The 27,503-nt window shown below is 42.9% G+C and overlaps 2 protein-coding genes across 11 annotated transcripts in view; one reads left to right on the plus strand and one right to left on the minus strand.

Moving 5' to 3' along the window:
• Positions 1 to 1,230: 1,230 nt before the first annotated feature.
• fbxo16 (F-box protein 16) lies at positions 1,231 to 5,755 on the plus strand. The gene is made up of 6 exons (XM_034526996.1): positions 1,231 to 1,287; positions 1,885 to 1,920; positions 3,277 to 3,483; positions 3,653 to 3,802; positions 3,915 to 4,255; positions 5,321 to 5,755. The coding sequence occupies exons 1-6, from the start codon at positions 1,231 to 1,233 to the stop codon at positions 5,640 to 5,642; spliced, it is 1,113 nt and encodes a 370-aa protein (XP_034382887.1). The 3' UTR covers positions 5,643 to 5,755.
• A 1,348-nt stretch (positions 5,756 to 7,103) lies between these two features.
• Positions 7,104 to 27,503, minus strand: part of fam49a (family with sequence similarity 49 member A) — a 37,799-nt gene continuing 17,399 nt past the window's right edge. The window contains exons 2-14 of one of the 10 annotated variants that reach the window (XM_034527294.1): positions 24,777 to 24,957; positions 22,011 to 22,066; positions 16,445 to 16,524; positions 15,352 to 15,432; positions 14,730 to 14,851; positions 14,498 to 14,603; positions 13,900 to 14,036; positions 13,719 to 13,796; positions 13,082 to 13,198; positions 12,875 to 12,954; positions 12,310 to 12,436; positions 12,132 to 12,202; positions 7,104 to 9,160 (exon numbers count right to left, since the gene is read on the minus strand). In XM_034527294.1, the coding sequence (XP_034383185.1) occupies positions 9,097 to 9,160; positions 12,132 to 12,202; positions 12,310 to 12,436; positions 12,875 to 12,954; positions 13,082 to 13,198; positions 13,719 to 13,796; positions 13,900 to 14,036; positions 14,498 to 14,603; positions 14,730 to 14,851; positions 15,352 to 15,432; positions 16,445 to 16,514 (1,053 nt within the window). In that variant the 5' untranslated portion in view covers positions 16,515 to 16,524; positions 22,011 to 22,066; positions 24,777 to 24,957 and the 3' untranslated portion in view covers positions 7,104 to 9,096. Of the gene's footprint in view, positions 9,161 to 12,131; positions 12,203 to 12,309; positions 12,437 to 12,874; positions 12,955 to 13,081; positions 13,199 to 13,718; positions 13,797 to 13,899; positions 14,037 to 14,497; positions 14,604 to 14,729; positions 14,852 to 15,351; positions 15,433 to 16,124; positions 16,378 to 16,444; positions 16,525 to 22,010; positions 22,067 to 23,037; positions 23,285 to 24,776; positions 24,958 to 27,503 lie in introns of those variants that run through there. The other 9 variants (XM_034527295.1, XM_034527296.1, XM_034527293.1 and 6 more) reach the window with 9 other exon arrangements.

Here is a 27,503-nt window from a genome sequence, read left to right on the forward strand (position 1 = left end):
GAGCCAACGCCTACGTCATTCACCAAGACAATTGATCACGCCTTACACGAGCTTATATCACTACTACTACTTCTACTACTACTGGAGATACACATGATTAATACTTGAACTGTTTCTACTTACAGGTTCCACTATTTAGTGTTTTAAAACAAACATGATTTATTTTAAAGCTGTGCATTAGAAATATCCACAGCATCAAAATGCACATCTGCATGTACAAAGCACATGAAACAGCTGGTCAGAAACACAGCGAGCACACCAGCTGGAACAGGTGTTTTCTGTGTATCAGTGCGTCTCCATAGTTGCAGCCTCCGGCCTTCTGCACTCCCACTGTCTGTCATCGTTAGAGCCAGGGTGACCCCCCCACACACACACCTCCTCCTCCTGTGTGTGACAGGCTGTGACAGCCAGTCCATGTAAGGAGAGTAGCTCACCGTTACTATGGGAACAAGTAAACTGCACAGGGAGAAGGAGAGAAGGAGAAGAGTTGGGTGTACGGACACAAAGGCCGCCAGGAGTTTGCATTTAGGATTTAATTCCTTCTGTCGGAACTGCTGGTGAGTAAACTACCAGGAGTGTGTTGTACACTTTAACTCTTAAACACTGCTAAATGTGTGTCAGCTGGTTTCTTTCCTAACTCTTGGTTTATTATAAATGGAGATTATTTGTTTATTCGGTATCAGTGGTAACATTACAGCATGAATAAGATCTCTGCCACCGCGCCAAGATACACATGTCGCATTATTTATTAGACGTTATCCATTTTAAAAATCCTACATTTCTAAAATCCATATTTGTCCTCTTTCCTGTATTAATCCAAACCTTTGTGGTGTGAGGGGCCTAGTGTTGGAGATATGCCTGCCTTCTCTTCTGTATAATGGGACTGTCGGCACTCGGCTTGTGTTGCCTCAAAGTGGCAAAAAACTACAATTTATATAAAATGCATTTGAAAAACTCAACGGCAAAGACTCTTTCCAGAAATCATGACCCAGAACATTTTTTCTTTTTGGTTTGTGGTGAACTGTCCCTTTAAGTGAGATAACAGCTCGTATGCTGGTTAACTTCATATTGTTAGAAAGATGCTGCGTGCTTCATGTACACACAGAACATGCAAGAAACTGGGAGAAACATGTGATTCACGTTTTCAGTGTATCGCCTTCAGCCAGCTGACACTCAGAGATGCCTCTTGGTGCCGCCGGGCCAGTGAGGGCCTCTGCTAGCGGCGCCAAGATGAAGAGCACACTGAGCACCTGGACCCCTCTGAACCACCCGCTGTCCAACACCAAGGTCAGGACCACTCACCCCCTCATAATCAGTCATATACAGTGTTCATCTTGTGAATAGTGGGGGGGAGTAAGTACTCTGAGAAGTACTTAAGTGGCAACACTATAGTGTAAAAATACTCCATTACAAGTAAAAGTCCTGCAGTGAAAATGTTACTGAAGTAAAAGTACAGAAGCAACCAACTGTACTTAGAGTACCACAAGTAAAAGTACTCGATGCAAAAGGGCCTCGGTGACAGACGTATTATTATATATGACATTATTACATTATTAATAATGGTGCAATAATGTGTAAGTAGCATTGGCTTTTCATTTTAAAATCAGTTCGATAACTCTGAGGGGTCAGAAGGTCATTAATAGGGCCTGTAAGAAGAAACTTGTTTTTGGTGACATATTTGATAATCTTACCCCCATAAGAACCTAAAACAAGAAACGTATTTAGTTACATTTCAGCCACCGGCGATATACTCACATATTTTTTACTTGTGAAAACTTCCATATCACAGATACTGTAATCACAGCCATCAGATTTCAACTCAGTTTTTATTCAGAAGCATGTTGGAGTTATGGATTCCTTCTTCCCTTTCCTCTTCTCTCTCAGCTGTTTGAAGAGAGGCGCAGCCTTCTGGCAAAGTGGGTGAGTTTAAGGGCCGGGTCACAAGAGTCTATATTGGACCTCCTCCTGGTGGTGTAGTTCTATCAATCCAGATAGTGTTGGTGGAGATGTCTGCCCCCTCTCATGGGACTCTATGACACTATGGAACTTTTTAAGAAAATAATTCCCCCATAAAACTGCTCTTCTGGAAAGAGACACTGCTGTTGAGTCATCCAAAGAATATCTGTTGGCGGTTGGAGCTCCACGAGCCGAGTGTCATGGTGTCCCATTATAGTGGAGAGGAGGCAGATGATCCCTCCAGCACCCAGCAGCTCACACGTTGATGAATATCACATCATTTATATGACACATGAATATCACATGATTTATAGGACACATGAATATCACATGATTTATAGGACACATGAATATCACATCATTTAGAGGACACTTGAATATCACATGATTTAGAGGACACATGAATATCACATGATTTATATGACACATGAATATCACATCATTTAGAGGACACATGAATATCACATGATTTATATGACACATGAATATCACATGATTTATAGGACACATGAATATCACATGATTTATAGGACACATGAATATCACATGATTTAGAGGACACATGAATATCACATGATTTATATGACACATGAATATCACATGATTTATAGGACACATGAATATCACATCATTTATAGGACACATGAATATCACATCATTTAGAGGACACTTGAATATCACATGATTTAGAGGACACATGAATATCACATCATTTAGAGGACACATGAATATCACATGATTTATAGGACACATGAATATCACATGATTTATAGGACACATGAATATCACATGATTTAGAGGACACACATTGATTTGGGGGTAAACTTCCCCTTTAAAATGAGGATGAGGAAGATGAGGATGAGGATGATGAGGATGAATATGAGGATGATGAGGATGAGGAGGATGATGAGGAGAAAGAGGATGAATATGAGGATGATGAGGAAGAGGATGAATATGAGGATGATGAGGATGAGGAGGAGAAAGAGGATGAATATGAGGAGGAGGAACAGGAGGATGAAGATGAGGATGAGGGTGATCATGATGACGAGGAAGATGAGGATGATGAGGATGAGGATGAATATGAGGATGAGGAGGAGCAGGAGGATGAAGATGAGGATGAGGGTGATCATGATGACGAGGATGATGAGGAGGAGGAGGATGAGGAGGATGATGATGATCATGAAGATAAGGATGATGATGACGAGGATGATGATGATGAAGATGAGGAGGAGGATGAACAGAGATACACTAAATGCTCCGTGGAGTCCATCGTTGTCCATGTGCAGGAACTCGGTCCAGGCCCGTTCAGGTCTCTGTCAGTTCGACAGGTGGTCCGGCGGCCAGAGGAAGGCGGTGCTGGAGGACTTGGTGCTGAGCTGTTCGGTGGAGCAGCTCCGGTTCCTGAACGTCAGCGTGAGCAGACGGCTCCCCCTGCAGGCCGCAGACCTGTGCTGCCTGCTGCCCAGAGCCCTCTGCCTCTACCTCTTCTCCTTCCTGGACCCACGCAGCCTCTGTCGGTGTGCCCGGGTACACAGCCCGGACCATCATATATATATATATATATATATATATATATATATATATATATATAATATATTATATATATATATATATATATATATATACATGTATATATACATACGGCTGAGAATCGCTCACTCTGGGAGTTGTTTTTCTTCCTCTTCTCCTTCTGCAGGTGAGCTGGCACTGGTGGAGCATAGTGGAACTGGACCAGCTGTGGATGCCCAAGTGTGTGAGGCGGGGCTGGTGCATCAGCTTCTCCCCCGCCCCTCTGGAGCAGGGCGTCTGGAAGAGACACTACATCCAGACGGTGCAGGAGCTGCAGGTCGGGAGATCAGATCCAGAACCTACTGGTCAAATATCAAGTCCTGTGGTTCAGGACGAACAGATCCACGTCAAATGCAGTGATGTCTAAAGAGTCTAATGTCTACCTCCAGGCCGCCTCAGCCCAGCAGCAGTTTGTGGCTCCACACGTTTCAGCCGTCGGCGGTAGACGTGAGGGTCCGTCAGGACCAGCCTTCATCAGAGAGGAGCCTTCAGCGTCCACCACCCAACCCCCCGGAAGCATCTCCAGGACGGGATTAAGAAAAGAGAAGCTGCCGTGGAGAGACTCCGACAGACGTCCCAGAGACACACTGCGCTTCAACTACCTGGACAACCTGGACCCTCTGGACCCCCTGGAGCCCCTGGACCCTCTGGAGCCCCTGGACCCTCTGGACTCCCTGGAGCCCCTGGACCCTCTGGAGCCCCTGGACCCCAGTGAACAAGCTCTCAAAGCGTGAGGCTGCACTTTGTAAACAGGCCGATAGAGTTGGTCAACTTTAATAAGACAAATTCACCAAATGCTGAACTTCATCATGTTATTTCAATCAGGGAGAGACCAGTTAGATGAAGAAAGGATGCATGTTTATTGTTAACAGATGATATGAAATGATGAAGTTTCATCTGCGGGCCGACGCCCTGATCAGCAACCAGATAGACCCCCGTGGAGTCCAGACCTGGTGGTGAGGCTGATAGAATGATGAGTTGATGAAGCTGATGGATCCGTGGAGACTGGGTGGAGATGGGGAGGTGGAGGGGTGCATAACAGCAACATGAATGAACTGAAGGTAGAGAGACAGTCATATTTAAATGAGACAGCAGCAAGATGATTGGCTAACCGTGTCATCGTTACCGTGTGCTTATTGGATGGAGGGGATCAGCTGATCTGCGCAGCTGGTGTCATGATTGACGGCGCGGAACAATGACAGCAAGTAAACAATGAGTGAGCATGTGTGACGAATGATTGGCAGGAATGTGAGGAATAGATGGCGGACTGAGGGGTCTGGTCTTCCTGTCTGAACTTGCGCTAGAGCTCCATTAGTGGGAAGTGATGACCAACTTACTATTACGTAGATTATTAGATGCACAGCTCAATACAGCTAATACTTTATGTGAGTCTTATGTTTATGACATATTCTAAAACTGTTTCAATCAATGCACAATAAGGAGAACAACTGTCATTTGTTTCATTGGTTGTGAGCTGAAGACTCTCATTTGAAATCAGCGCCCAATATTTAAATGTGAGAATAAATCAAATGTAATGTTCCACACCAAAAGAAGGGTTAAAATATGCCAAATTAACAGAAATTAAAAAATATGCAACTATAAGACTTCTTATCCCCTCAGCACTAACAGGCCAAATAACTATTAGAATAAACTCATAAAGAAATGGAATAAGAGACTGGAAATAGAAAAGGCTGTATAAATTAAGTGGGCAGTGCAACTCTGTTTGAGTCCATAATACGTATGTAGGTACATATATAAATAACATAATAATGTCCATAACCGTGCGTCTCTGCAGGGCCGTGACCAGCGGAGCCGCACGGAGCCAGAGGACGCGGTCTGAGGCGCTCTACAAGCTGCACGAAGCCAACGCGCTGGTACACCACGCTCCATCCATCACCACCACGAGCCCACTGCGACTGGGACCCCCACGTCTGAATCAAAGGGGGAGGAGGGGGGTAAACGTTGGGGGACTCTCTGGAGACCGTGCAACCAGCAGGCATCATGAATTATGGAACAGCGTTTACACAGAGAGCACGTTAATGATGCTCAGAGAGATGAAGCCAAAGGATGCTGATGAAGGGGTTTGGGGGGATAGGGGACACTGTGCTCTTTCATAGTCACAATTTGGTGAAATCATCATACATTATTTTTCTGCAACTATTTTTTAAATATAACAGTGTACATCTGGAATCACGTAGAATGTTGGTTATTAAAGTAGCTCCAGTTCTCTGATTAGTTTTGTCTCCTTCAGATGTTCCTCAGCTCCAACTACAGACCCCAACATCCTCCTCCTCCTCCTCCTCCCCATCATCCTGAGAGCCAATCGCGACCACTTTGGGCATCTTGCAGTCACGCCCCCCCCGTCACCAAGGAGACCGCCCAGGACCTGCTGCGCCTGACCCGGTGGAACGCCGGAATCCGTCCAGGGCCGGTGAGGGCGGCGGTGCCCCGGCTGAGCGTGGAGGCGCTCAGGGCGTCCCGGCGCTCCCAGCGGAGCGCTCCCAGTAAGCAATCCCAGCTCCTCCACTTCCTCTGGGCTGAGCATGATGAAACCACACAGCAAGACGTGTTTCAGGAGCAATTATGGCTAAAAAAGGAACGATTCTGCAAGAAAGTGCCGTTTGTGACCCGATTACTAAATGTTTCATGTCTTTGTTACTAACTAATTGATTCTGAGTCATTCTTTTATTTAAAGCAACGCATTAGAAGTTTGTATAGGATCTGTTTCCTCTTGTATATCTTCTTTTACGTAGAGTCAAATTTAACAAAACAATAACAACAACATTCGAATGAGTTAGTCAAAAAGTCAAAATGATAACAGAACAGAAATGTATCAAATTCAGCTGTTACAAGGAAATGAAAAATGAAGTTATATCAGAGAGCGTTCCTCACAGTGGAGAGTTCAGATGTCTCGTTTAGGACAGAGAACCTGAAGTGGAGACATCACTAATGAGGTGAATGTTTCTATCAATCAATCCCAGGTACACCACTGTTTGGGGTCCAGTCCTGGACTGGGTCTGCTCCACACACACACACACCAGGAGGCCAGAACCACAGCCGCAGCTCTACAGCCACAAGGTGTAGTTTGAGATATATATATATACATACACACACACACATATATATATATATACACATATATATATATACATACATACAGATATATATATATACACATACATATATATATGTATATATACATATATATATATACACATATATATACACACATATATATATATATATACATACATATATATATATACATACATACATATACACATATATATATATATATACACACACATATACATACATATACACAGATATATATATATATACACATACATATATATATATATACACACACATATATATACATACATATACATATATATATACACACACACACATATATATAAATTTTTTAATAATAAATAATTTGGAGGTTTCTTTGTTTTAGTTAGTTCTTTTATTACTTTAAGTACATTATCCTGATTATACTTGCATACTTAGGACCTGTACTGCCAGCTCACTGTGTACCACATGCTGCAATGAAGGAAACCAAAGGAAACATATTCCGTATAAGAAATGTACCACCTTTATTATCCACACATCCCATTCATAATGCAAAACAAAGCCAAAGCACTTTTTTTTAAATCAACATGGAGTCTCAACTCCAAACAGTTTAAGACAAACAGCTGATTCTGTCTCAGTGTTCAGGACATCTGGCATTCAACACAGAGAGAAGCGTCGTGTACTTCAGTCATGAGGAGTTCTGTTGAACCCAAACATCAGTATCATACGTACACGTGTACTTTGACCTCATCACACACACACACACACACACACACACATATATTACTAAACACAGGAGGACCAAACAGCTAAATGAATGGTAGATACCCAACATGTTAATATCGTGTTATTAGCTGAGCGTTACTCAAAGGGCGTGTGGAGCAGTGACTACACGGCTTATGGATGAAATCAAAGCAGTTGTCGTGGATGAAAAATAAAGAAGCACCATCTCTACAGAGTTCAACCTGATATTAGTCAGCTTGTGCAACGGTTTAAGGCCACAGCGTGCTCCACGCTGCAAGAGCACAGGGCTGTTGATGCTTTGGTGAAGTCATATTTATTCATCATTATAGTACGATGGTCAAATTGAAAGCTGCTCGGGTACTCTGGAACATTTGCGTCGGTTTTACCCAAAATAAAATGCGCCTTCCCGACTGATCCGTGCGTTTCTTCGCTGCGTCCCTTTACAAACAGATTACAGCCCAAATGAACCACGGCGGTTGCGGATGAGGAGATTGTCCGGCCTTGTGCAGCGTGTGAGGAGCTGCTGATCAGATGCACACGGAGGTCAAACCGAGTGGGATGAAGAGGTCCATGTGGGAACAACTACTTGAAAGTCACCAACTTAAGCAGTCAAATTATTTCTAGCCGTCAAGTCATTGTACTAAACTGAAATATGGTTTTAAACATGACAAACTGCTTTTCTTTGTGTTAATGGAACTGGTCACACTGGCCTCCCCAGTAGAGACCAGGTGAACGATTCCTTTCATCCCTCTGGAAATAGAGCCGGACAGTTAAACAGAGAGGAAAGAAAGAGATCTTAGAAAAAAGGGTTTCTTTAAAAAAAAAAAAACTGGTTCACTTAAGAAGCACAATCATTTATTCTTTTTTTAGGCCTTTCTTTGAGAGAAATGCCTTTTCTGTTTCATACAAAAGTCAGTTAAAAGAGCGTGGCCACATACAGGAGCGGTTCAATAAAACATCAGGTGGGCCATTTGATTTCCTCTTTCATCATCAGAGTCTTGTTTCAAACCTGGGAGTTAGAGCAAGCCTTGACATACTGGATCTTACTGCATGTGCAAAGTCACTTTTTATGTTCACAGTGGATTTATTTCAACAGTTGAATGAGATTGGAGTGTGAAAAAAGAAAAAAGAAACGCAACAGCTGGCTATAAAAACAGAAAACAGCCGAATGCTTTGAGCGGTAGAACATGAAACCAATCAGTCCATCAGAACACGGAGTGGTTTCATATTCAATCTCATTCTTTGTAGATCAAGACAGAAACAATTTCACTTGTTTTAACACATGTCGACACAGAATGTGTCATCGTGATATAAACGAGAACCGTTGTCACAATTTCAAATGTTCACTCTTTCAAAAAAGAAGAAGATTCATTTCAGCTTCAAAAACCAAAGTTCAATTTGTCTATAAGCCGCAAACCAAACTAATTCCATTGTCAAATAAATGATTGAGAAGATCCATAAAGACAACCCCCCCAAGTGCAGCACGTACGTAAGGCTGACAGGTGTCCATCATTTGTGCTTTTGACAGCTGTGAACAGTAGAGGCAATTCATGTGATGATGTCATACTGTTTTTGCAAAGTAGAAGGTATATGTTCTGCAGCTTTCAATAGCTTGGAGGGAATGACTATGCAAATACACACGAGTATTAACATCAAGTCTTTTTAAATAATGTAAACATATACATCTTCTTTGAGGTCAGAGCATTGATCCTCTTCATATCGGCTTATATATAAAAGAACGAGCAGGGACTACTGGAGCATCGTCCGGATGTTCTTCGGAGTGGACTCGTCGTTCAGGTGTTTGGTGGTGAATCTGAGGAGAGACAACGGTGGATGTTAGTGGGACAGCGAGGCAGTCTGAGGATCTACAGCCCCCGTCAGCACCGAGGACCGGACCCCACCTCTTTCTGGCCTACATTAAACCTGGGCACATTGGAATCTGAATGTGAGGTCAAGTAGGTGTGATGTAGTGGCCTGGGGACCCAATGAACACAGCTGAAGTGGGACTGCATGAAGAATGGAGGACATCCTGGTGTTGTGGTGTTGCTGGCCAGTCTACAGAGGACCGTATGGAGCCACCGAGGCCCTACGCGTGTTAAAAAGGCCCCTAAAGGACACACCGTGTTTCTACAAAAAGCTAAGCGATCACTTCGATGCTGACAGGAAGAGGAGGATCACACCCGTGGCTCAGGACAAAGACCTTCACCGGACAGAAGACAGGTTGAGCTCACAACTACACAAAGGAATTGGCCCTCTCCCATCGTCACCCCTCACTGACGTTTCACAAAGTCTAAACAGATATGCAAGTCTGCATCGGTGCCTGAGAGAATTACCCACAATTCAAAGCGTTGTGACCGTAAACATGGGGTTACCAGGAGAGGCCCAGAGGCGAAAAAGAAGAATGTAAATAAAGAGGATGGCACGTGGTTCAGCCTGGCATGTAACATTTACGCTAGGGTCGGTCATCTTGAGAAACTAGCAAAAACTTGAAGTGAAAAACCCAGCCAGGTGTCACCAAGTCTTCTAATATTCTCATCAAAGGAGCACCAAGAGACGCTCCATCCAGCAAGAACGTGACAATCATTCCATGAAATGATTGTATGGGCTTATTACAGTCCTGTGACAGCCACAGATACCTGATGTGGTCTCTTTTCTTCGTCAGAGCATTTGATTCATGGTCAGGATATTTGGAGATTTTCAACAAATTAAGATTGGACTATATATTCTGTACTGTAATTGTACTGTTCATTGCATTTTATGGTTTTACTTGTGAAGTTTGTGTTACTCTCAAAGTAAATTGATCCTTCTTGTCCGTTTATAAAATCAGTTCATCCATCCAGGGTAAAAGTATAGGTAACGGTAACGGTATAGGTATATTTAAAGGTAAAGGTATAGTTAAAGGTATAGGTAAAGGTATAGTTAAATGTATAGGTATCGGTATAGGTAAATGTATAGGTACAGGTATAGTTAAAGGTAAAGGTAGAGGTAAATGTATAGGTATCGGTATAGGTAAAGGTATAGGTAGCGGTATAGGTAAATGTATAGGTATCGGTATAGGTATAGGTATCGGTATAGGTAAATGTATAGGTATACGTAAAGGTATAGGTAAAGGTATAGGCAAATGTATAGGTATACGTAAATGTATAGGTAAATGTATAGGTAAATGTAAAGGTATCGGTATAGGTACATGTATAGGTAAAGGTGTAGGTAAAGGTATCGGTAAAGGTATAGGTATCGGTATAGGTATCGGTATAGGTAAATGTATAGGTAAATGTATAGGTATACGTAAATGTATAGGTAAAGGTATAGGCAAATGTATAGGTATACGTAAATGTATAGGTAAATGTATAGGTAAATGTAAAGGTATCGGTATAGGTACATGTATAGGTAAAGGTTTAGGTACATGTATAGGTAAAGGTTTAGGAAAAGGTATAGGTAAATGTATAGGTAAAGGTATAGGTAAATGTATAGGTATACGTAAATGTATAGGTAAAGGTATAGGCAAATGTATAGGTATACGTAAATGTATAGGTAAAGGTATAGGTAAATGTATAGGTAAATGTAAAGGTACAGGTATAGTTAAAGGTAAATGTATAGGTATCGGTAAAGGTATAGGTATCGGTATAGGTAAATGTATAGGTATACGTAAAGGTATAGGTAAAGGTATAGGCAAATGTATAGGTATACGTAAATGTATAGGTAAAGGTATAGGTAAATGTATAGGTAAATGTAAAGGTATCGGTACATGTATAGGTAAAGGTGTAGGTAAAGGTATAGGTATAGGTACATGTATAAGTATCGGTAAATGTAAAGGTATAGGTAAATGTAAAGGTATCGGTATAGGTACATGTATAGGTAAAGGTGTAGGTAAAGGTATAGGTAAAGGTGTAGGTAAAGGTATAGGTAAATAAATAAGTATCGGTAAATGTAAAGGTATAGGTATAGGTAAATGTAAAGGTATAGGTAAAGGTGTAGGTAAAGGTATAGGTATATGTATAAGTATCGGTAAAGGTATAGGTAAAGGTATAGGTAAATAAATAAGTATCGGTAAATGTAAAGGTATAGGTATAGGTAAATGTAAAGGTATAGGTAAAGGTGTAGGTAAAGGTATAGGTATATGTATAAGTATCGGTAAATGTAAAGGTATAGGTACATGTATAAGTATCGGTAAATGTAAAGGTATAGGTATAGGTAAATGTAAAGGTATCGGTATAGGTACATGTATAGGTAAAGGTGTAGGTAAAGGTATAGGTAAAGGTGTAGGTAAATAAATAAGTATCGGTAAATGTAAAGGTATAGGTAAATGTAAAGGTATAGGTAAATGTAAAGGTATAGGTAAATGTATAGGTAAAGGTATAGGTATATGTATAAGTATCGGTAAATGTAAAGGTATAGGTAAATGTAAAGGTATAGGTAAATGTAAAGGTATAGGTAAATGTATAGGTAAAGGTGTAGATAAAGGTATAGGTAAATGTATAAGTATCGGTAAATGTAAAGGTATAGGTAAAGGTTATGGGACCTAGGTAACTAGGTTTTTGGAGTTATATTGAAACCGACTTTGGCAACAACTTTGCGGTAATATTTAGCTGACACATAAAAGAAAGATGTGTGTTTCCTCTGAATGATCTTGACAGAGGAAAACAAAGAGGCTGATATATGTACTAATCAAAGTGGAATACATTAGGAAATAAAACATGTACTGAAATCTGTGACTTTCTGGGCAGAATGGATAAATATGTCTGATATCTAATGAAAGTCTGCCGGTGGGTCCACAGGGAACCTACTTGAGGGCATTCAGGAGGCCTTCCACGTTGTCTGCCGGCTGGTCCTTCAGGACCTTTATGCAGCCTTTCATCTGAGAAGGCAAGAACAGAGCTGCATCACGACACAGATCTGTGCAGTGATGCTGCTACACCGCGTCAGTCCTGTACAGCTGTGTGTGTGAGTGTGTGTGCCTCTTACGTCTATCTTGGAGGACTTGTTGAAGGCGCCGTTGGGGTGGACATGGTCATAAAGAATGATGACTCCCACCATGACCCTCATGCAAAACAAGACTGTGTCCACGCTGCTGAAACGACTAGTATATTCCCTGAATACACATGAAGAGAGGGAGGAGGAGGATTGTACAGGGAAAGAGTTATACAATGACAAAGATTTAAGTCTTTACCAAGAAACTGCCAAATAATCAATACTGTTGGTGTGCAGCTGGACCAATACATTTGCACATATGTGCCATGAGGTTGTGGATGACTGGGACCTCACTTTCTGCACTTACATGTGTATCAAATGCAAGAGCTTTTAAGGTGTTGTCTTTACATTCAAGGACCTGTCCTGCTTTAGGTCAAAGTACGCCTCACTTAATGCTGACAATATATGGAGCAAGACAGGATGGTGAAATACCCAACGGCTGCTGAATCAACACAAATCTCCACCACAGGAAACAAGCGCTACTTGGTTCAACGTGTTCATTCTCCTCCAAAAGGGAACGACATGTTGTGCGTTTGTGTGTAGAAGCGTCATGACTCACGGCGTCTCCAGCATGACTTTACAGACGCTGGCCATGGTGCTGAGAACGTCTGTTGTGTTCTCCAGTGGAAGAGTCTTATTCTACACAACATGCAACAAGGAGTTTATTGATTAATCAAGTAGTTAAAAAAGAAAAAGTTAATTGTTTCAACATGATGATGTGGTTTCTGACACAACATCCTCTTCCAGCCACTGTTAGCACCCTCACCTCTGTCACAAAGCTTGTGGTTGCGTTGCTAAGTGTCTTCAGCATTGGTGTGGCCTCTGCGTAGAACAGAGACATCCTGTTGGCCATCTCGTTGTTGACTTCACTCTCAATGTCTAACTGGAGGTGCACAAACAAACAAGCAGGTGTTCATTTCCACTGTTTGTTAATTTTATTGTATATAGTTAGATGCTTTACACACTTTATCTAATTTGAATGTGATCAGTTTCTGGACTCAGATGTAACATAAAACACAGTGAACATCTTTTATTGTGTCCTTCTAAGATTGTTTCCTGTTTGAAAGCACTGCAGATACTTAAAGTTACAATAAGGAACTTTCATCTTGTGTTGATTCTGGCGGTCCCTGTGGACTAAAGTGGTTCTGAGGGTCGGCCCTGCTGCAGCCTGAGCTGAAGGAGTTCCTGTATGGTGTGATCTGATTTCAACAGAATCCGATGATGATGGTCTCGTTTACTGATGTTGGTCATACAGAGGCATCTGTATTACACCGAGACTGTTTCAGAACCAGTTAAAAGTTCCTCTCAGTAACTTTAATAAAGAAATATCACAGACCACAGTAACAACATGTGGATTTGTTGTTGATCTATTGTCATGAAAAACAAACTTGTGGTTGACTCACATTCATGTTGTTGATCCGGTTTCGACTGATGGTTCTTCTGTAGTAGCTGAAGTCATTCTGGATGGCCGGAATTCTCATCTGAGGAGAACCAGAAAACAGTCAACGCTTGGACAAGAACACATTGACCATCAAGAGTGTGCTTTGAGGGTTAGGGTTATGAAATGAATGAATGAAAGCAGACCTTGAGCTCATCGAAGCGCAGAGTGAAGTGGAGGATCTCAGCAAACTGTTTGGCCAGAGCCTGCTCCCTCTCCAGGTGCTGCGTAGGCGTGAAGGGCGGACAGGTCAGGCACTCCAGCAAACTCTGCAGAGCCTCTTCTACACACACACACACACACCACACACACACCACACACACACACACACACACACACACACACACACACACCACACACACACACACACACACACACACACACACACACACACACACACACACACACACACGCACACACACACACACACACAATGTATTTACATTACAAAAGAAGCAAAGATCTGAACACTGGAATATATATTTGTATTGTATTATGACCTGAGTTTTCCTTTCACAACCATGATATCACTTGTATTACAATACAACTTCTTATTTTAAATATAATCTACAGGTGGAAATGGACAAATTGACAGTTTTGTTTCTCAGAAACTCAAATGTTGAATGTCAGGTTCATAATAAATATTAATAAATACACCTGACTGATGGAAGTCAAAAGCCATTCAAATAAGAAATGCCACTTTCTCCTTTATTCCACCAAGAAGCTTCTCTACTGCGACCTTACCTAGTCTGAGAGAGAAGCTGTAGAACTTCTTGAGCTTGATGACTAGCGGGCAGACTGAGTTCCAGGCTCGCTCCTGCAGCATGAAGTCGTTGGGGTTTTGAATCGCCTGGAAATCAAAAATAAAGAAATAAAATGAATCCCTCTGCCAAAGAGTCATGCTGCAGTTTAGAGTTACATGTTGTGTGGTGAAGGCCAAGAACAGAATGTGTGTGTGTAAGTGTGAGTTCCTCACATCTCTGATCTCCTGGCCGGCTCCTTTGTACGCCTGCAGGCCAAACAGGATGTTCTCCGAGACCTGAAGGACGGAGTTCACCTGGTTCCACACCTCACGTTCTCCTTCTGTTGGCTGTGCATCTGGCACACACAAAAGGTACAAACGTGTGTGTGTATGTGTGTGTATATAAATAAAAATATATATGCACTTGCATGTACAAAAACAGATGCATACTAGGACAACAGTTCGCTAAGCTACAGTAGGAGTCAATGTGAATAAAAATGATCATTCTTGCCTTTTCACATCAGTCAACATAATTTTGTTATCATAATTTTCAATTCATCTTTAATTTTCAGGTTAAAATGTACCACAGTAGCTTGATTTGAAAAGGCTTTCATCCAATAAGTACAGCTAACACTGGCTGGGGGAACAAGGCCTTGTGTGCACTGAAAGGGAACTCAACGTTCCTTCATTGTGATGATGGTTGAGCACAAACACACTCTGTGTCCAAGCTAAAAGCCTTGTTTCACTCAGTAAACACGTTTAGCTTCAGCAGCTACAGCGTGGGTCCATCAGAGGGACGTCTTTCACCAAACACACACTCTAATGTACTGAGGAGACAGACATCTACTGCACTCACATAGTTCCTGGACGGTTACGACTGGAACACAGGGAATATGTCTCGGCTGTTTGCGCTGCTTTGCTCCAGTTGATGCGAGGTCTAAAACCCAGGAAATAATAAGGAGGAACGAGCTCTGCCCGTCATGACCGCAGAGAGCATCTGTGCATTAACACTCTGGATGGGGTGTTTTGCATTTCAAACCCCCCCACCCCCCACTCCCATCATTTCCTCTTAGCTGAATACACAGAGCCCGAGGTCGGCTGCATTGTGGTGGTCCATTGTGCTTCAAAAAGAGACCAGAGCTGATGTATTTGGTCTATGTGAGCCGTCATGTAGCCAATTTAATATTCCACTGCAGTGACGGATGCATCTTTTACATATTGAGCTAACGCTGATTACATAATGTAACAGAATATGCAGGAAGAGAAACAAGGCTTAATGGAGACAAAACACTGTGTCATGGACCTGGTGCTGATGTGGTAGTGATTACATTAGGCCACATGTATCGAAGGTGTCCTACTACCAGTGCACGTGCATGCAGATGACTTGGTGAAAGGTCAAGGGTCAGCTCCATTCTTCCTCAACGTGGCACGGCGTGAATGGATTTTCAAAAGCATGCTGGGATTAATCATGACTTACAATACATGCAAAGAGGTTGACAGTTCAATAGTGGAATAGGCTGACCCCTGACCAGTCAGAGCAGCCAGAGAGGTGAAGGAAAAGTGACTCAGGGATTAGGGAGGGGGGGGGGGTCGGCTCGGCCTAGCAGGACAGGTAGAAGATGTGCTCACTTTCAAAGTCAAGAAAAAAATTGGGCCCCTGCTCGAGCTCTGTGCAAGTGAGCACTTTTAACAGATTCCCCATTTGGCTTCTGCAAGAGAGGGAAACAAGACAGAGAAAGAGAAAGGAAAGAACACAGGATGTTAAAAGTTATCTGGACGGAGAACAGGAGGTCGTGACCGAGAGGGAAAGAGAAGAGCAGAAGCAGACTCCTTGGAGGCTTGGCCATCGGGAGGAGACCTGCAGACAGAAAGGACCCCCCCCCCCCCACACACACATCTTTCTCCATCCATCTCGTTCTCCCTTTGTTCCACTCCTCGGCCAGACTTACTTTCAAAGTCCAGGAAAAAGTGTGGATAGTTCTCTATATCCCTTGTTAGGACTTTTAGCAGGTTACCCATTCCAGCAAACCTGATGGTAAAATACAGGAACAATGTTACATCACATGTGTAGTCAACGGTGTATCTGACATAGCATTCATCCATGTGTGACTGTGAACTTTCTTATTGAATAGTTTCTATTCCTGCAAACTGCAGCTGATCTGGTCGTTCATGAAGTGGGTTTCTGACGCAGACAAAATGAAAGAAGAATTACATATGTCGCATAAGAAGCTTTTTGCTCCGTAGAAGTTCTCCATCGGTTACCTGAATCACCGGAAATCATTTCAGATAGAGGACAGTTGATGCTTTCACTTGCAGTTTGTGTTGCGTTTTAGATGCAAATGTCTGCACGTATGCTGAGAATTATTTCATGAAAAAGTATTCAATCATGACCATGTGTGTCTAGGTGCGGTTAGGAGACTGTGAGCATTTACTTTGCATAAAATGTCTGGAAACATTTCCTCAGATGCAAGTCACAGTAGTGTTGGAAGTAGTTTTTTTTTAATTCAGTTTTGACATTCAACACAAACACACGTACACACAATTAATCTTCCGATAATTTTCTCAATTATTGGACGACTTGTTTGGTCAATAAATGGTCAGAAAATATAGAAAATGTGCCATCAAAGTACCCAGAGCCCAAGTCAACCTCAAAATATGTTCACTTCACCTCGCAGAAGACGAAAAGGTATTTACATATATGTACGTGTGTGTATACGTGTGTGTGTGTGTGTGTGTGTGTGTACATGTCTGTATATGTGTGTGTGTGTGTGTATGTAGGTGTACATGTATGTGTGTATGTGTACGTGTGTGTGTGTACGTGTACATGTGTGTTTCCTGGTCAGTGAAGAGGCTGACAGAAATAAAAGTCCTCCCCTGCTCCTCTGGAAGATGTGGCCCAACACATGGACGTGGTCCTAAATGGCAGCTACGCTCCATAAAGGTTTTATTGGATGCAAAAGGCAGAAGCTAGGTAGCAATTTTACCGGGAAAGGGCTCCCTCCCTCAGCCATGGAGGATATAATCACAGCAGTAGCATAACAGGGAGTGATGAAACGTCACAGCACACCACAGAGAGGCTTATTGGGAATAAAATGTACCTTGCTGGGTTGAAAAGATTCAGCCAGATGTTGCGTTCATGCAGGGTGGGAAACAAAAGGGTCTTTAAAGGCTCCCGTTGTTTGGAGTCAGTCTATGAAGCACATGAAGTTACACATTCACAGTGTGTAAAGAAGCTATTAGAGCAGAGTCTTATTCTCTCTTAAAGTTCACAAGTCATGGTGTGAAGACAACAAGGAAGACACTGTGCTGCGGCGTGCACATGATAGTCACACTGCATGTTTTCACACTGCCTCCCGCGAGCTATTTCCAATCCTGGTATTCACTCCTCATCCTGCACTGCTCATTGTTTTGTACAAGTTTCCTAAGAAATGTGATAGCTTGACCAGCACTAACATACCATCATGGATACGAATCACAGCTCTGGTCCTGGAGAAATTATGCATCCTATAATGACGTCCATGCAGTCGTGGTTGAAGCTGGGCCCTGAGTGTGAGGTTGCACCAGAAGGGGGCAGTGCTGGTTTACGTTACGCCTTACTAACGGGATTAAAGTAGTGCTCAAGTGATGTCATGTTGGTACATGTGCAGCAGCAGAACAACCCTGACCTGCGGCTACAAGTTCCTCTGCTTGATCTGCAGCAGAACTCTGGTTATTCTTCCCTCAGGTACCAGCTAACCACCCGAACAGCCACTTTTATCAGGGACAGCTACCTCTACAGGGGGGTTTCTGCAGACCGTGAGACCATAAAGGCCCAGACACGAAAACAATCCTTGGTTTTCTTTGTCTTTGCATTTGATTCATTATAGAAAGTGTCAGGGAGGAACGTGTCCTCATTGACAAGCTTTTGAGAGACACCTGAAGGAAAATACACTGTTAGACATCATTCAACACCAGGGAGCAGACGTTTGGTTTGAGTCATAGGAGAGTGTAGGCACTCTGTTAACATAGCTAGCGAGCCCATGTCTCTGAGAACACTGGGGAGTGCCTATGATTACGTTGATGTCACTCAAAATGTAGCAGCATTGGATTCTGGTACGTGAAGGCTACCGTTCACGGAGAAAGCGATGGTTCAGAGCAACACTTTGACTTCTAGACCAAAACAGATTTCCAGATCTAGTAAAAAGTAGCAACGGCAGCTCAGAAACCTGATTTACAAATATATGAGCAGAGTTCCAAAGCAAGTCAAACTTCCAATGTGTGTGTGTACGCTCAAGATGCGATTACATCCTGCGACAGCTAGCGTCACTATGATTTCCTCCCCCTGAGGGAAACAAACCAGCTCCACCAGCATTTCTTCATTTCTTGTTTCTCAAGAAGCCAAAGTGGGAATGAAACAAACCTGAGCTGCAGACCAGCTGAACATATGACGAGAAACGAACAGTAGAAGAAGAAACGTTGACATCATGGGTTCTTGTTTGGTCGGAGTGGACCTGTCAGCCTCTTTATGACCAAACATCTGAGCCGACGTAAAGCTTCCTGCTCTCCTCATCTTCTGTTTATTTGCTTGAGGCAAGGTGACATGTATGATTTATTGCCACTCCAACAATTCTGTCTGGCAGGAGCAACATGACTGAGTACAGACTTTGTTTTGCTCTGACACAGTGACTGCAAAGGAAAGAACAGGTGGAACTAGTGGCCTTAATGGCTCAGTTCCATCAGCCAAGACACTGAGTCATCCACTTTAGTATCGGGAACCTGGAGCTAGCTCACACATTAAAACTATTGATTAATTACAGAAGCCGGTACTTTGCTTGTCATGAGATGTCAAAATCTTTGTTGTGAAAAAGGAAAAGCCGTGGTAATGCTTCTGAGACCGGATTCTTTTTTTAAAAGGTTTGACGGGGACTAATATATAACAACCTGCATGTACTTCTTTTTCTTGTTTTATGAATATCTGGACAATATTTTCTTGTGTATGTGGTATGTAAGGTGCACTCAGTAGAGTGCAAATCACCGCCAGGTGTGTCTACAACAACCACTGTGATAATGTTTGATTGACGGAGAAAAAACCCCACAATTAGTTGGCTAACCCCGTCTAGACCACAAGAGTATCAGCTGTGTTTTTCATTTGCAAGACTCACACAGCAGATACGCCTTTCATATTAAATCAATGCACATGTCTGCGGTCTCATGTCCATGTCACAAGTGGGACCCCATAAAAAGACGAAGAGCTGGAGTGGATGATGCAGTCAGCAGTGTTAACACTAGCAGCCGGGCCACTTCAGAGTAGTGAGGGAGGGAGGAGTCAGCAGTCAATTAATGACAGCATCTAACAATAAAAGGCGTTTTGAGAACGTCCTCCACAACCTCGAGAGGTCCCTTGAACATGCAGCCATTCATGAGCACCAAACAATCATACAGTTTGTTTGGTGCAGCAGAATGAGGGCTTAGCCGTGGACGGACACATATATGAACACACTTGTCACTCACACGATCAAACTCATTATCTCCTGGCAGAGATAATAAGCAGAGTTAAAGCCACGATGATGGTTCATCTGAACAGCTCAACGTACGTCACTTGAACCGGCTTCAAACCCTCCTCTGGACCCGGGTCGTACTCAGGCCAAGAAATTGGATGGGTGTTCCATTTAATCCCATTAAGGACTTCCAAAGTACTGACTAGACAGAAAAAGAGCGAGAGAACGAGAGAACGAAGAGAGTGCAGGAGTGACAAACATGAGAGTGTGCAGAGACGAATGAAAAGTTCATTTCATTTGGGACTTCAGTAATGTCATTCTGTTGAATTCACCGGTTTAGCAGGGATGTGGTTTTTGAATGGCCTGCATCATTGTCCAAGCCTCTGCGAGCTTCACAGAACCATAAACCGTTATGACACGTTCCTTCTTTACCGCTTCAGTCCTCACACCAGACAGGGAAGGAAAAACTTACGCTGCTCGGTTTCCTCTTCACAACCACTTATCTATAAAGGCCTGGACTGAAATTGTGGAAACTTTTACTTTCTCTTTCCTACTGTATTGACCATCAACCGGACGAGGGTTAGATTACTGGGTATTCTCTCCTATAAGTGTACCATGTAAATCTCCTATAGTGTATCATGTAAATCTCTCCTATAGTGTATCATGTAAATCTCCTATAGTGTACCATGTAAATCTCCTATAGTGTACCATGTAAATCTCCTATAGTGTACCATGTAAATCTCTCCTATAGTGTAAATCTCTCCTATAGTGTATCATGTAAATCTCTCCTATAGTGTACCATGTAAATCTCCTATAGTGTATCATGTAAATCTCTCCTATAGTGTACCATGTAAATCTCCTATAGTGTACCATGTAAATCTCCTATAGTGTACCATGTAAATCTCATATAGTGTACCATGTAAATCTCTCCTATAGCGTATCATGTAAATCTCCTATAGTGTACCATGTAAATCATCTAGTGTACCATGTAAATCTCTCATATAGTGTTATAGTGTACCATGTAAATCTCTCCTATAGTGTACCATGTAAATCTCCTATAGTGTACCATAAAAATCTCCTATAGTGTACCATGTAAATCTCTCTATAGTGTACCATGTAAATCTCCTATAGTGTACCATGTAAATCTCCTATAGTGTACCATGTAAATCTCCTATAGTGTACCATGTAAATCTCCTATAGTGTATCATGTAAATCTCCTATAGTGTATCATGTAAATCTCCTATAGTGTACCATGTAAATCTCCTATAGTGTACCATGTAAATCTCCTATAGTGTACCATGTAAATCTCCTATAGTGTACCATGTAAATCTCCTATAGTGTACCATGTACAGGGATGGACACAAACTACAAACCACACATATTTTTCTTTATAAGTCCATTAACAAGATCGTCCTGATTTATATAAAGAAGTCACAGTGAGGCGTGTCTTCCTCACGGAGAAGAAAAGCCCCTGGAACAAGAATGAACACAGGCTTTTGTTATAATTAAAGAGCTGCTGACAATCCCTCCAGGTGACCAAATGGTGTCAAAGAAAACGTCACATTAGTGTGACTTTGAATTATCATCAGTCAACTTGTCAGTCTGGGTCTACCATTGATTACTGCACAAACGGTCCTCCTTTGACCTCAATTTAAAAAGAAGTTTTAGAAATGTTGTTATTTGTCTTAGCAGATCACAGCCCCTTTCCATTATATACAAACAAGCTTTATCCCCAGTCACATTTGTGTGTGTCAACTGTTAATCCAACAGTTCTTTCAATTGTAATTTGTTTGGGCTTGTATCAGACGTTAACAGCGTGCCGTGGACGTCTTCCTGTTCAGTGTTCCTCCTGAACAGCGCTGAAGACAAACACTTCAGAAGCCTTCGGGGGGGGGGAAGTTTTCATCGTATTCAACAAGTTCAGGCTGATCCGCGCTGTCATCATCTAAATCACAGCGCTGCCACTGGGCTGATGTGTGGCCTTACTCAAACATGCCTCCACTAGTGTGTGTGTGTGTGTGTGTGTGTGTCATATCACCTTCTCTGGTGGAGGAGCTCGGGTTACTGTCTATATCATCCGCTTTCTCTTTATCTCTGAAACAACGGAAAAGAAGGAATTTGTGTTAAAATCAACTCGGACTGAGTGGATAGAAATGTTTCTGGGAAGACAAACCATCTCACAGACAGCAAGGTAAGAACGTGTGTGTGTGTGTGTGTGTGTGTGTGTGTGTGATACACTGTGCACAACGGACACGTACAGTCTCGACTTCCCGTTAACCGACTTCCCCTTTCTTCCAGACACAAGCAGCACACAGACAAACTCCCCATCACAAAACACACTCTGAATTATTCAACAGTGACATCTACACCCAAGTCCGTTGTAAGCAAGATAAAGCCGACGGAGGTCTGCTGCGTGTTCATTGGAGGATGACATGTTCTGTGACGAGCTGCTGATGCTCCCCAGGACACGCTGGAGTGTAACTCAGAGCAGAAAAGAAAGCAGTAGATGGCTCTGTTGCTCTCTGCATGTCCAGTGTGACATGAAGAACCCAGCCCAGACCAGGAAGCAGCATCGTCATCTTTTAAATGCATAGTTGAGGAATAGTTACTCAGCTCTTTATCAACAGGAAATTGAGCAGTAATTTAAAAATATTGATACCGTCTATATCATATTGATACCGTCTATATCAAAATTTGAAAATGATCGTTTTAAAATTTCTGTAAAATAAATGTTCTTTTTTTTGGTGATTTATGACATTGTGATATTCTCTCTCTACCTCTTAGCTCTTCACTTTTATATTGCAGTGAAAATCGAGAGTAAAAATATGTCAGGAGCAAAAGACGCCCCAGAAACTGCTTGGAGTTCTGAGCACTTTGCAGAAGATGGTTTTCCTTGCCGCTGTCTGACTTTGTCGAGTTCTTCTCGTTTTGGTTGATCCGAGTCTGAGAAAGCATGATATCTCCGGCTCGGCTCACACATAAAACACCAGCCGGTAACATAGTTACTATCTAACACCATCAGTTACTATCTTCAGATGCCAAGATACTGAAGTACAAACTCTCACGTGAGAGGCTGTAGACGGAGACAGTCCTATCTGTCACAGGAAATAGTCCTCATCAGTCCCCTCCTCTGGACAAGCTGCATGGCACAGAGTGAGGTGAAGAGGAGGTGGGATACATCAGATGGATGGATGGAGGCCCCACGGCACACTAGACACTCCTTATAAGGTAGGTTCTCTCTCTCCCTCCCCCTCTCTCTCACTCTCTCTCCCTCTCTCTCACTCTCTCTCTCTCCCTCTCTCTCACTCTCTCTCCCTCTCTCCCTCTCTCTCTCTCTCTCACTCTCTCTCTCTCCCTCTCTCTCACACTCTCCCTCTCCCTCTCTCTCCCCCTCTCTCTCTCTCACTCTCCCTCTCTCACTCTCCCTCTCTCTCACTCTCTCTCACTCTCTCTCCCTCTCTCTCACTCTCTCTCCCTCTCTCCCTCTCTCTCTCTCTCACTCTCTCTCTCTCCCTCTCTCTCTCACTCTCCCTCTCCCTCTCTCTCCCCCTCTCTCTCTCTCACTCTCCCTCTCCCTCTCTCTCTCTGTGGACAGCACAGACTGAGCGCTGATGAGAGCAGACACTTCACTGATTACACACACATGCAACTTCTCTCTCTCTCTCTCACTCCCTCTCCCTCTCTCTCTCTCTCTGTGGACAGCACAGACTGAGCGCTGATGAGAGCAGACACTTCACCATCACACCCACTTCACTGATTACACACACATGCAACTTCTCTTTCTCTGCACAACAACTTCTTCACTCGCTTTCCCTTCTTCCCTTTTTTCTTGCCCTGTCGCTTTCTGTCTCACTTCAACCTCTATGCTTCCTCTTTCAGTTACACATAGCTGGATTGTCCTTTTTTCCTTTCTCCCTCTGCCAGCGAGACAAACAGTCGTCAACTCATCTACAGAACGACACTGGATTAAAATAATTAAATTGTTATCCGGCAAGTCCATTTTCAAAATCAGCCAGCAGACTTGGTTCCAGGATCAAGAAGTAGCAATTGGCCATTGGCCAGCCAGACGGTCATCCATTCAGCCCCTCAATGAGCCAGCATTTCAGTAAACGAGCCACACATTCATCCAGGCAGTAAGCAGATGAGTCAGTCAGTCAGTAAATCTGTCAATCATCCCGGCAGGTGGTGGAGCCAGAGAGAGATGCGTGCAGACTCCTAAAAAATAAACATGTTTTTCAGGAAACATCAATCGAGAACCAGAATGGAATTTTCCAGTGACCCCACAGGAATAACACGCACAATAATAAAAAGAATACAGGCCCATTGCGTACAATATGGCTGTAGCAAGGTTGAGTTTCTACTGACAGTCTGTTGTCGAGAGAGTAATGCCACCAGACTTCAACCAGATTATCCAATCTATTCCCTCAGCGACGTAGCTCAGACACGTTGCGTCACCGTTTCCTCTCAGTGGATGATACCACAGCGACGCTTTCATCTCCTCACATATCAAGTGCTCTCTGTCTGAACTGCTGATTATCTGCTGATTATCTTTGCACACAATCGGATATATTACGTATCCGTGTATTCGTCCATTTGGCAGCCATTTGGAGTCTGAAGGAGCTGACTTTGGTGGCTTCATTGAATCTTAGTATAGTCTTTTAGACTCTAACACACTCTCCTTGCCCTTTCAGTCACAAGGCTGCCTCCCCACTCTTCAATGAGTATTGGCTGTACAACCAAGGCAAAGCAGAACGTAAACACCAGCTCTCTATTTGATCCTTTGACTCTAAAGTTAGTGACTTACCCTGAAGCAATGTGTCACACACACAGTCCAACAAGATGCATGGGGATATTTACCGTGCATTTCATGCACAACCACACGCTCTGGCTGCAAGGCTGTGTCTAAAGCCATCCGTTTCCATGGTGACAGCAGAGACGTCCGTTAAAAACAGGGGAAGCGCGTGAATATTTGACTGAGTGGAACCCTGGAGGGAACACACACACACACACACACACACACACACACACACACACACACACATGTATGGACACTTTGTTCTTCAACGGTTTACTGTTTAAAGATAAAATCAAAAATGGAACGTGTGTGATGACTGCTGCTGTCAGTGCTGGTCGAACGCCTGGCATCGAGGATGCCAAACTTACAACGAGGATGCCAAACCTGCTGAGAGGCGGAGTGACAGACTGCAGGCGCGTAATGAAGATGAGAAAACACAGAAATAATCCCAAAAGAGAAATCACAGCAGGAGAAGAAATATATATATATATATATATATATATATATATATATATACACCCCTGAAAAAAAGAGCTGAGCATCCAAACAACGTGTTGCTGAAGGAAATGAAGAAAAAGTTTAATGACTAAAGTAGAGCAAAAGTAGATGGAACTATTTGAGGAGCAGAATGTCCCACTCCAATGGTCTGCAGCCAGAGATTACACAAGAAGACCAAAGACTCCATGTCCCACAGTCCACTGGGTTCAATGGACCATAGTCGTGAACATTCACCAGCCTCTTATCTGGCTCTCATATCAGCTGTGCTTTCACAGTGTTTACATGCCCAACATTAGCCTCACACCACCGAGTACTCACTTAATCAGAAAGAACATCTAATGCAAATTTGTCCGACACAGTTTGAAGTGTTGTTATCTTAAAGCCAAAACGACAAGTATGTAAACGTGACATATTAGATGCTTTCTTTATCGTTGAGTGCTCTTCTAATTCTGATGTGTATCCTGTGAGCTGCTAGGAAATATGCTGACTGCAAGCCACATTTAATGTTAAATGCCCTTCAACCTGAAATGACTCACATACAGTATATGTAGAGGCTTTCGTGGCTGTGATTTACGGTAGCAATCAGAATTACTTGGGAATGACTCTCTCTGCTGTGTGTCAGTAATTGTGCACAGGAAGCTGCACACAGTGATGACTGCTGGGCCGTGCTAACAGAGGTGAGGACCCAACTGCTACGACAGACGGGGATCGCACCATACATTCATATGGTCCTCCCTGTAGTTGGACTTTAAACATAATAATAATAGTACAAAACTACAACATTTCCACAATATACTCTGGTCCATAAACTACCATGTGGACGTTATGCAGACTAGGGATGCCACCACGATACCTGGTTCTAAACGGGAACCGATAAGCAGTAGTAAGTATCGACCAGGTCTGCTATCGGTACTTTAGAAGTTATGAAGTGAGACACACACACACACACACACACACACACACACACACACACACACACCCAGACACACAGACACACAGACACACACACTTTTATTTGGACTTTTCCCCTTGTCTTCCATTGTAATCCATGTTGTGACATTGTGTGAAAACACTGGAAAGGATACACGCTCCACACAACTATGAAGTTGAAATGACAACAAAAAGGAAAGCCACTGGGTTTGACTGCAGGGCTATTGGATAGTTTGGTACCATTTCACAGTCGTCATCACTCATATGTCAGTGCAGAAGGAGCACTTGGGTCTCCTGTGTTTTGTCGCATGCAGAGATGGGAGAGGGGTGAGCACAGAGATACAAAGAGACAAAGTCATCCAGAGAGCATATGTCAAGGCCGACAGCAGAAGTGACTTTGTCCACACGAACGTACTCAGAAAACTGGCTCAGAGAAAAGAGTCACGGCCACAATGGAAATACAAGGCTTTGCATACGGAAGCAAACAGAACCACGGGTCCTGCCTTTCACAGTGAGACGCATACTGCGGAACCTCGGTCGCAGTCAGTCAAAACACGTTGCTTGTCCTGAGGGGAGCCGTGACCCACTTTGGATGAAGAGTTGTTGTTTTCTTAATGCTACATTTAAGTTTCCGCAATCAAAATGAGATATGAGACGCATCCTCTAGTGCAGGATGCTTCTCATATCTGTTAGAGAACAGAACCTTTTTGAGCTCATCACAGTCTTCTGAGCTTTGGTTGGTTCCTGAATCTTTACCAGCTCTCACTAATCCTCTTTGACTTCCCACCATGCAATACAACCGTGTACAACTCAAAAACAGTTCAATAGAAGATATAGATATTTTCTTTTCATTGGATACTTGCAGAACATTTTTAAATATGGGTATATATAATGCCCCAACAACAAGAAATCCTAATTCAGGCCACATGCCAAACTATGCAATGGATGTTTTTCACATGGGTTTTGACTTTTTGTGAAAATGTTTATTGTTGTCTTCAAATCAGCTGCTGCTGCTCCATTACATCCTCCGTAAAGCTGGCGGTAGGAGACCAACCCTGGATGGCGTGACAGCTGTTGATGTGCACAGACATCCAGGGTTGTCTGGAACCTGGAAATCAATTATTTACATGGATGAGCATCTCCACCACTTCTCCAACACTGGTCCAGGTCACGCAACGGGATTGGATGTGCCAACTTGTGAGCGAGTGAAGAGTAAGCAGGCATAGATACGACTAGTATCCATATCATGACAGAAGACTAGATTTTGGTTATCACACTATGTCTTTTCCTGGTATTAAAGGCTGCATT

This window comes from Cyclopterus lumpus, chromosome 24, assembly GCF_009769545.1.
Source record: "Cyclopterus lumpus isolate fCycLum1 chromosome 24, fCycLum1.pri, whole genome shotgun sequence".
NCBI classification, from domain to species: domain Eukaryota; kingdom Metazoa; phylum Chordata; class Actinopteri; order Perciformes; family Cyclopteridae; genus Cyclopterus; species Cyclopterus lumpus.

Coding starts and splice junctions, on each gene's coding strand:
- fbxo16 (XM_034526996.1), top strand. CDS start 1,231: ATGAAGAGCACACTGAGCACCTGGACCCCTCTGAACCACCCGCTGTCC. Junction 1,921..3,276: donor GCAGCCTTCTGGCAAAGTGG/GTGAGTTTAAGG, acceptor GGTCTCTGTCAG/TTCGACAGGTGGTCCGGCGG. Junction 4,256..5,320: donor AGTGAACAAGCTCTCAAAGC/GTGAGGCTGCAC, acceptor GCGTCTCTGCAG/GGCCGTGACCAGCGGAGCCG.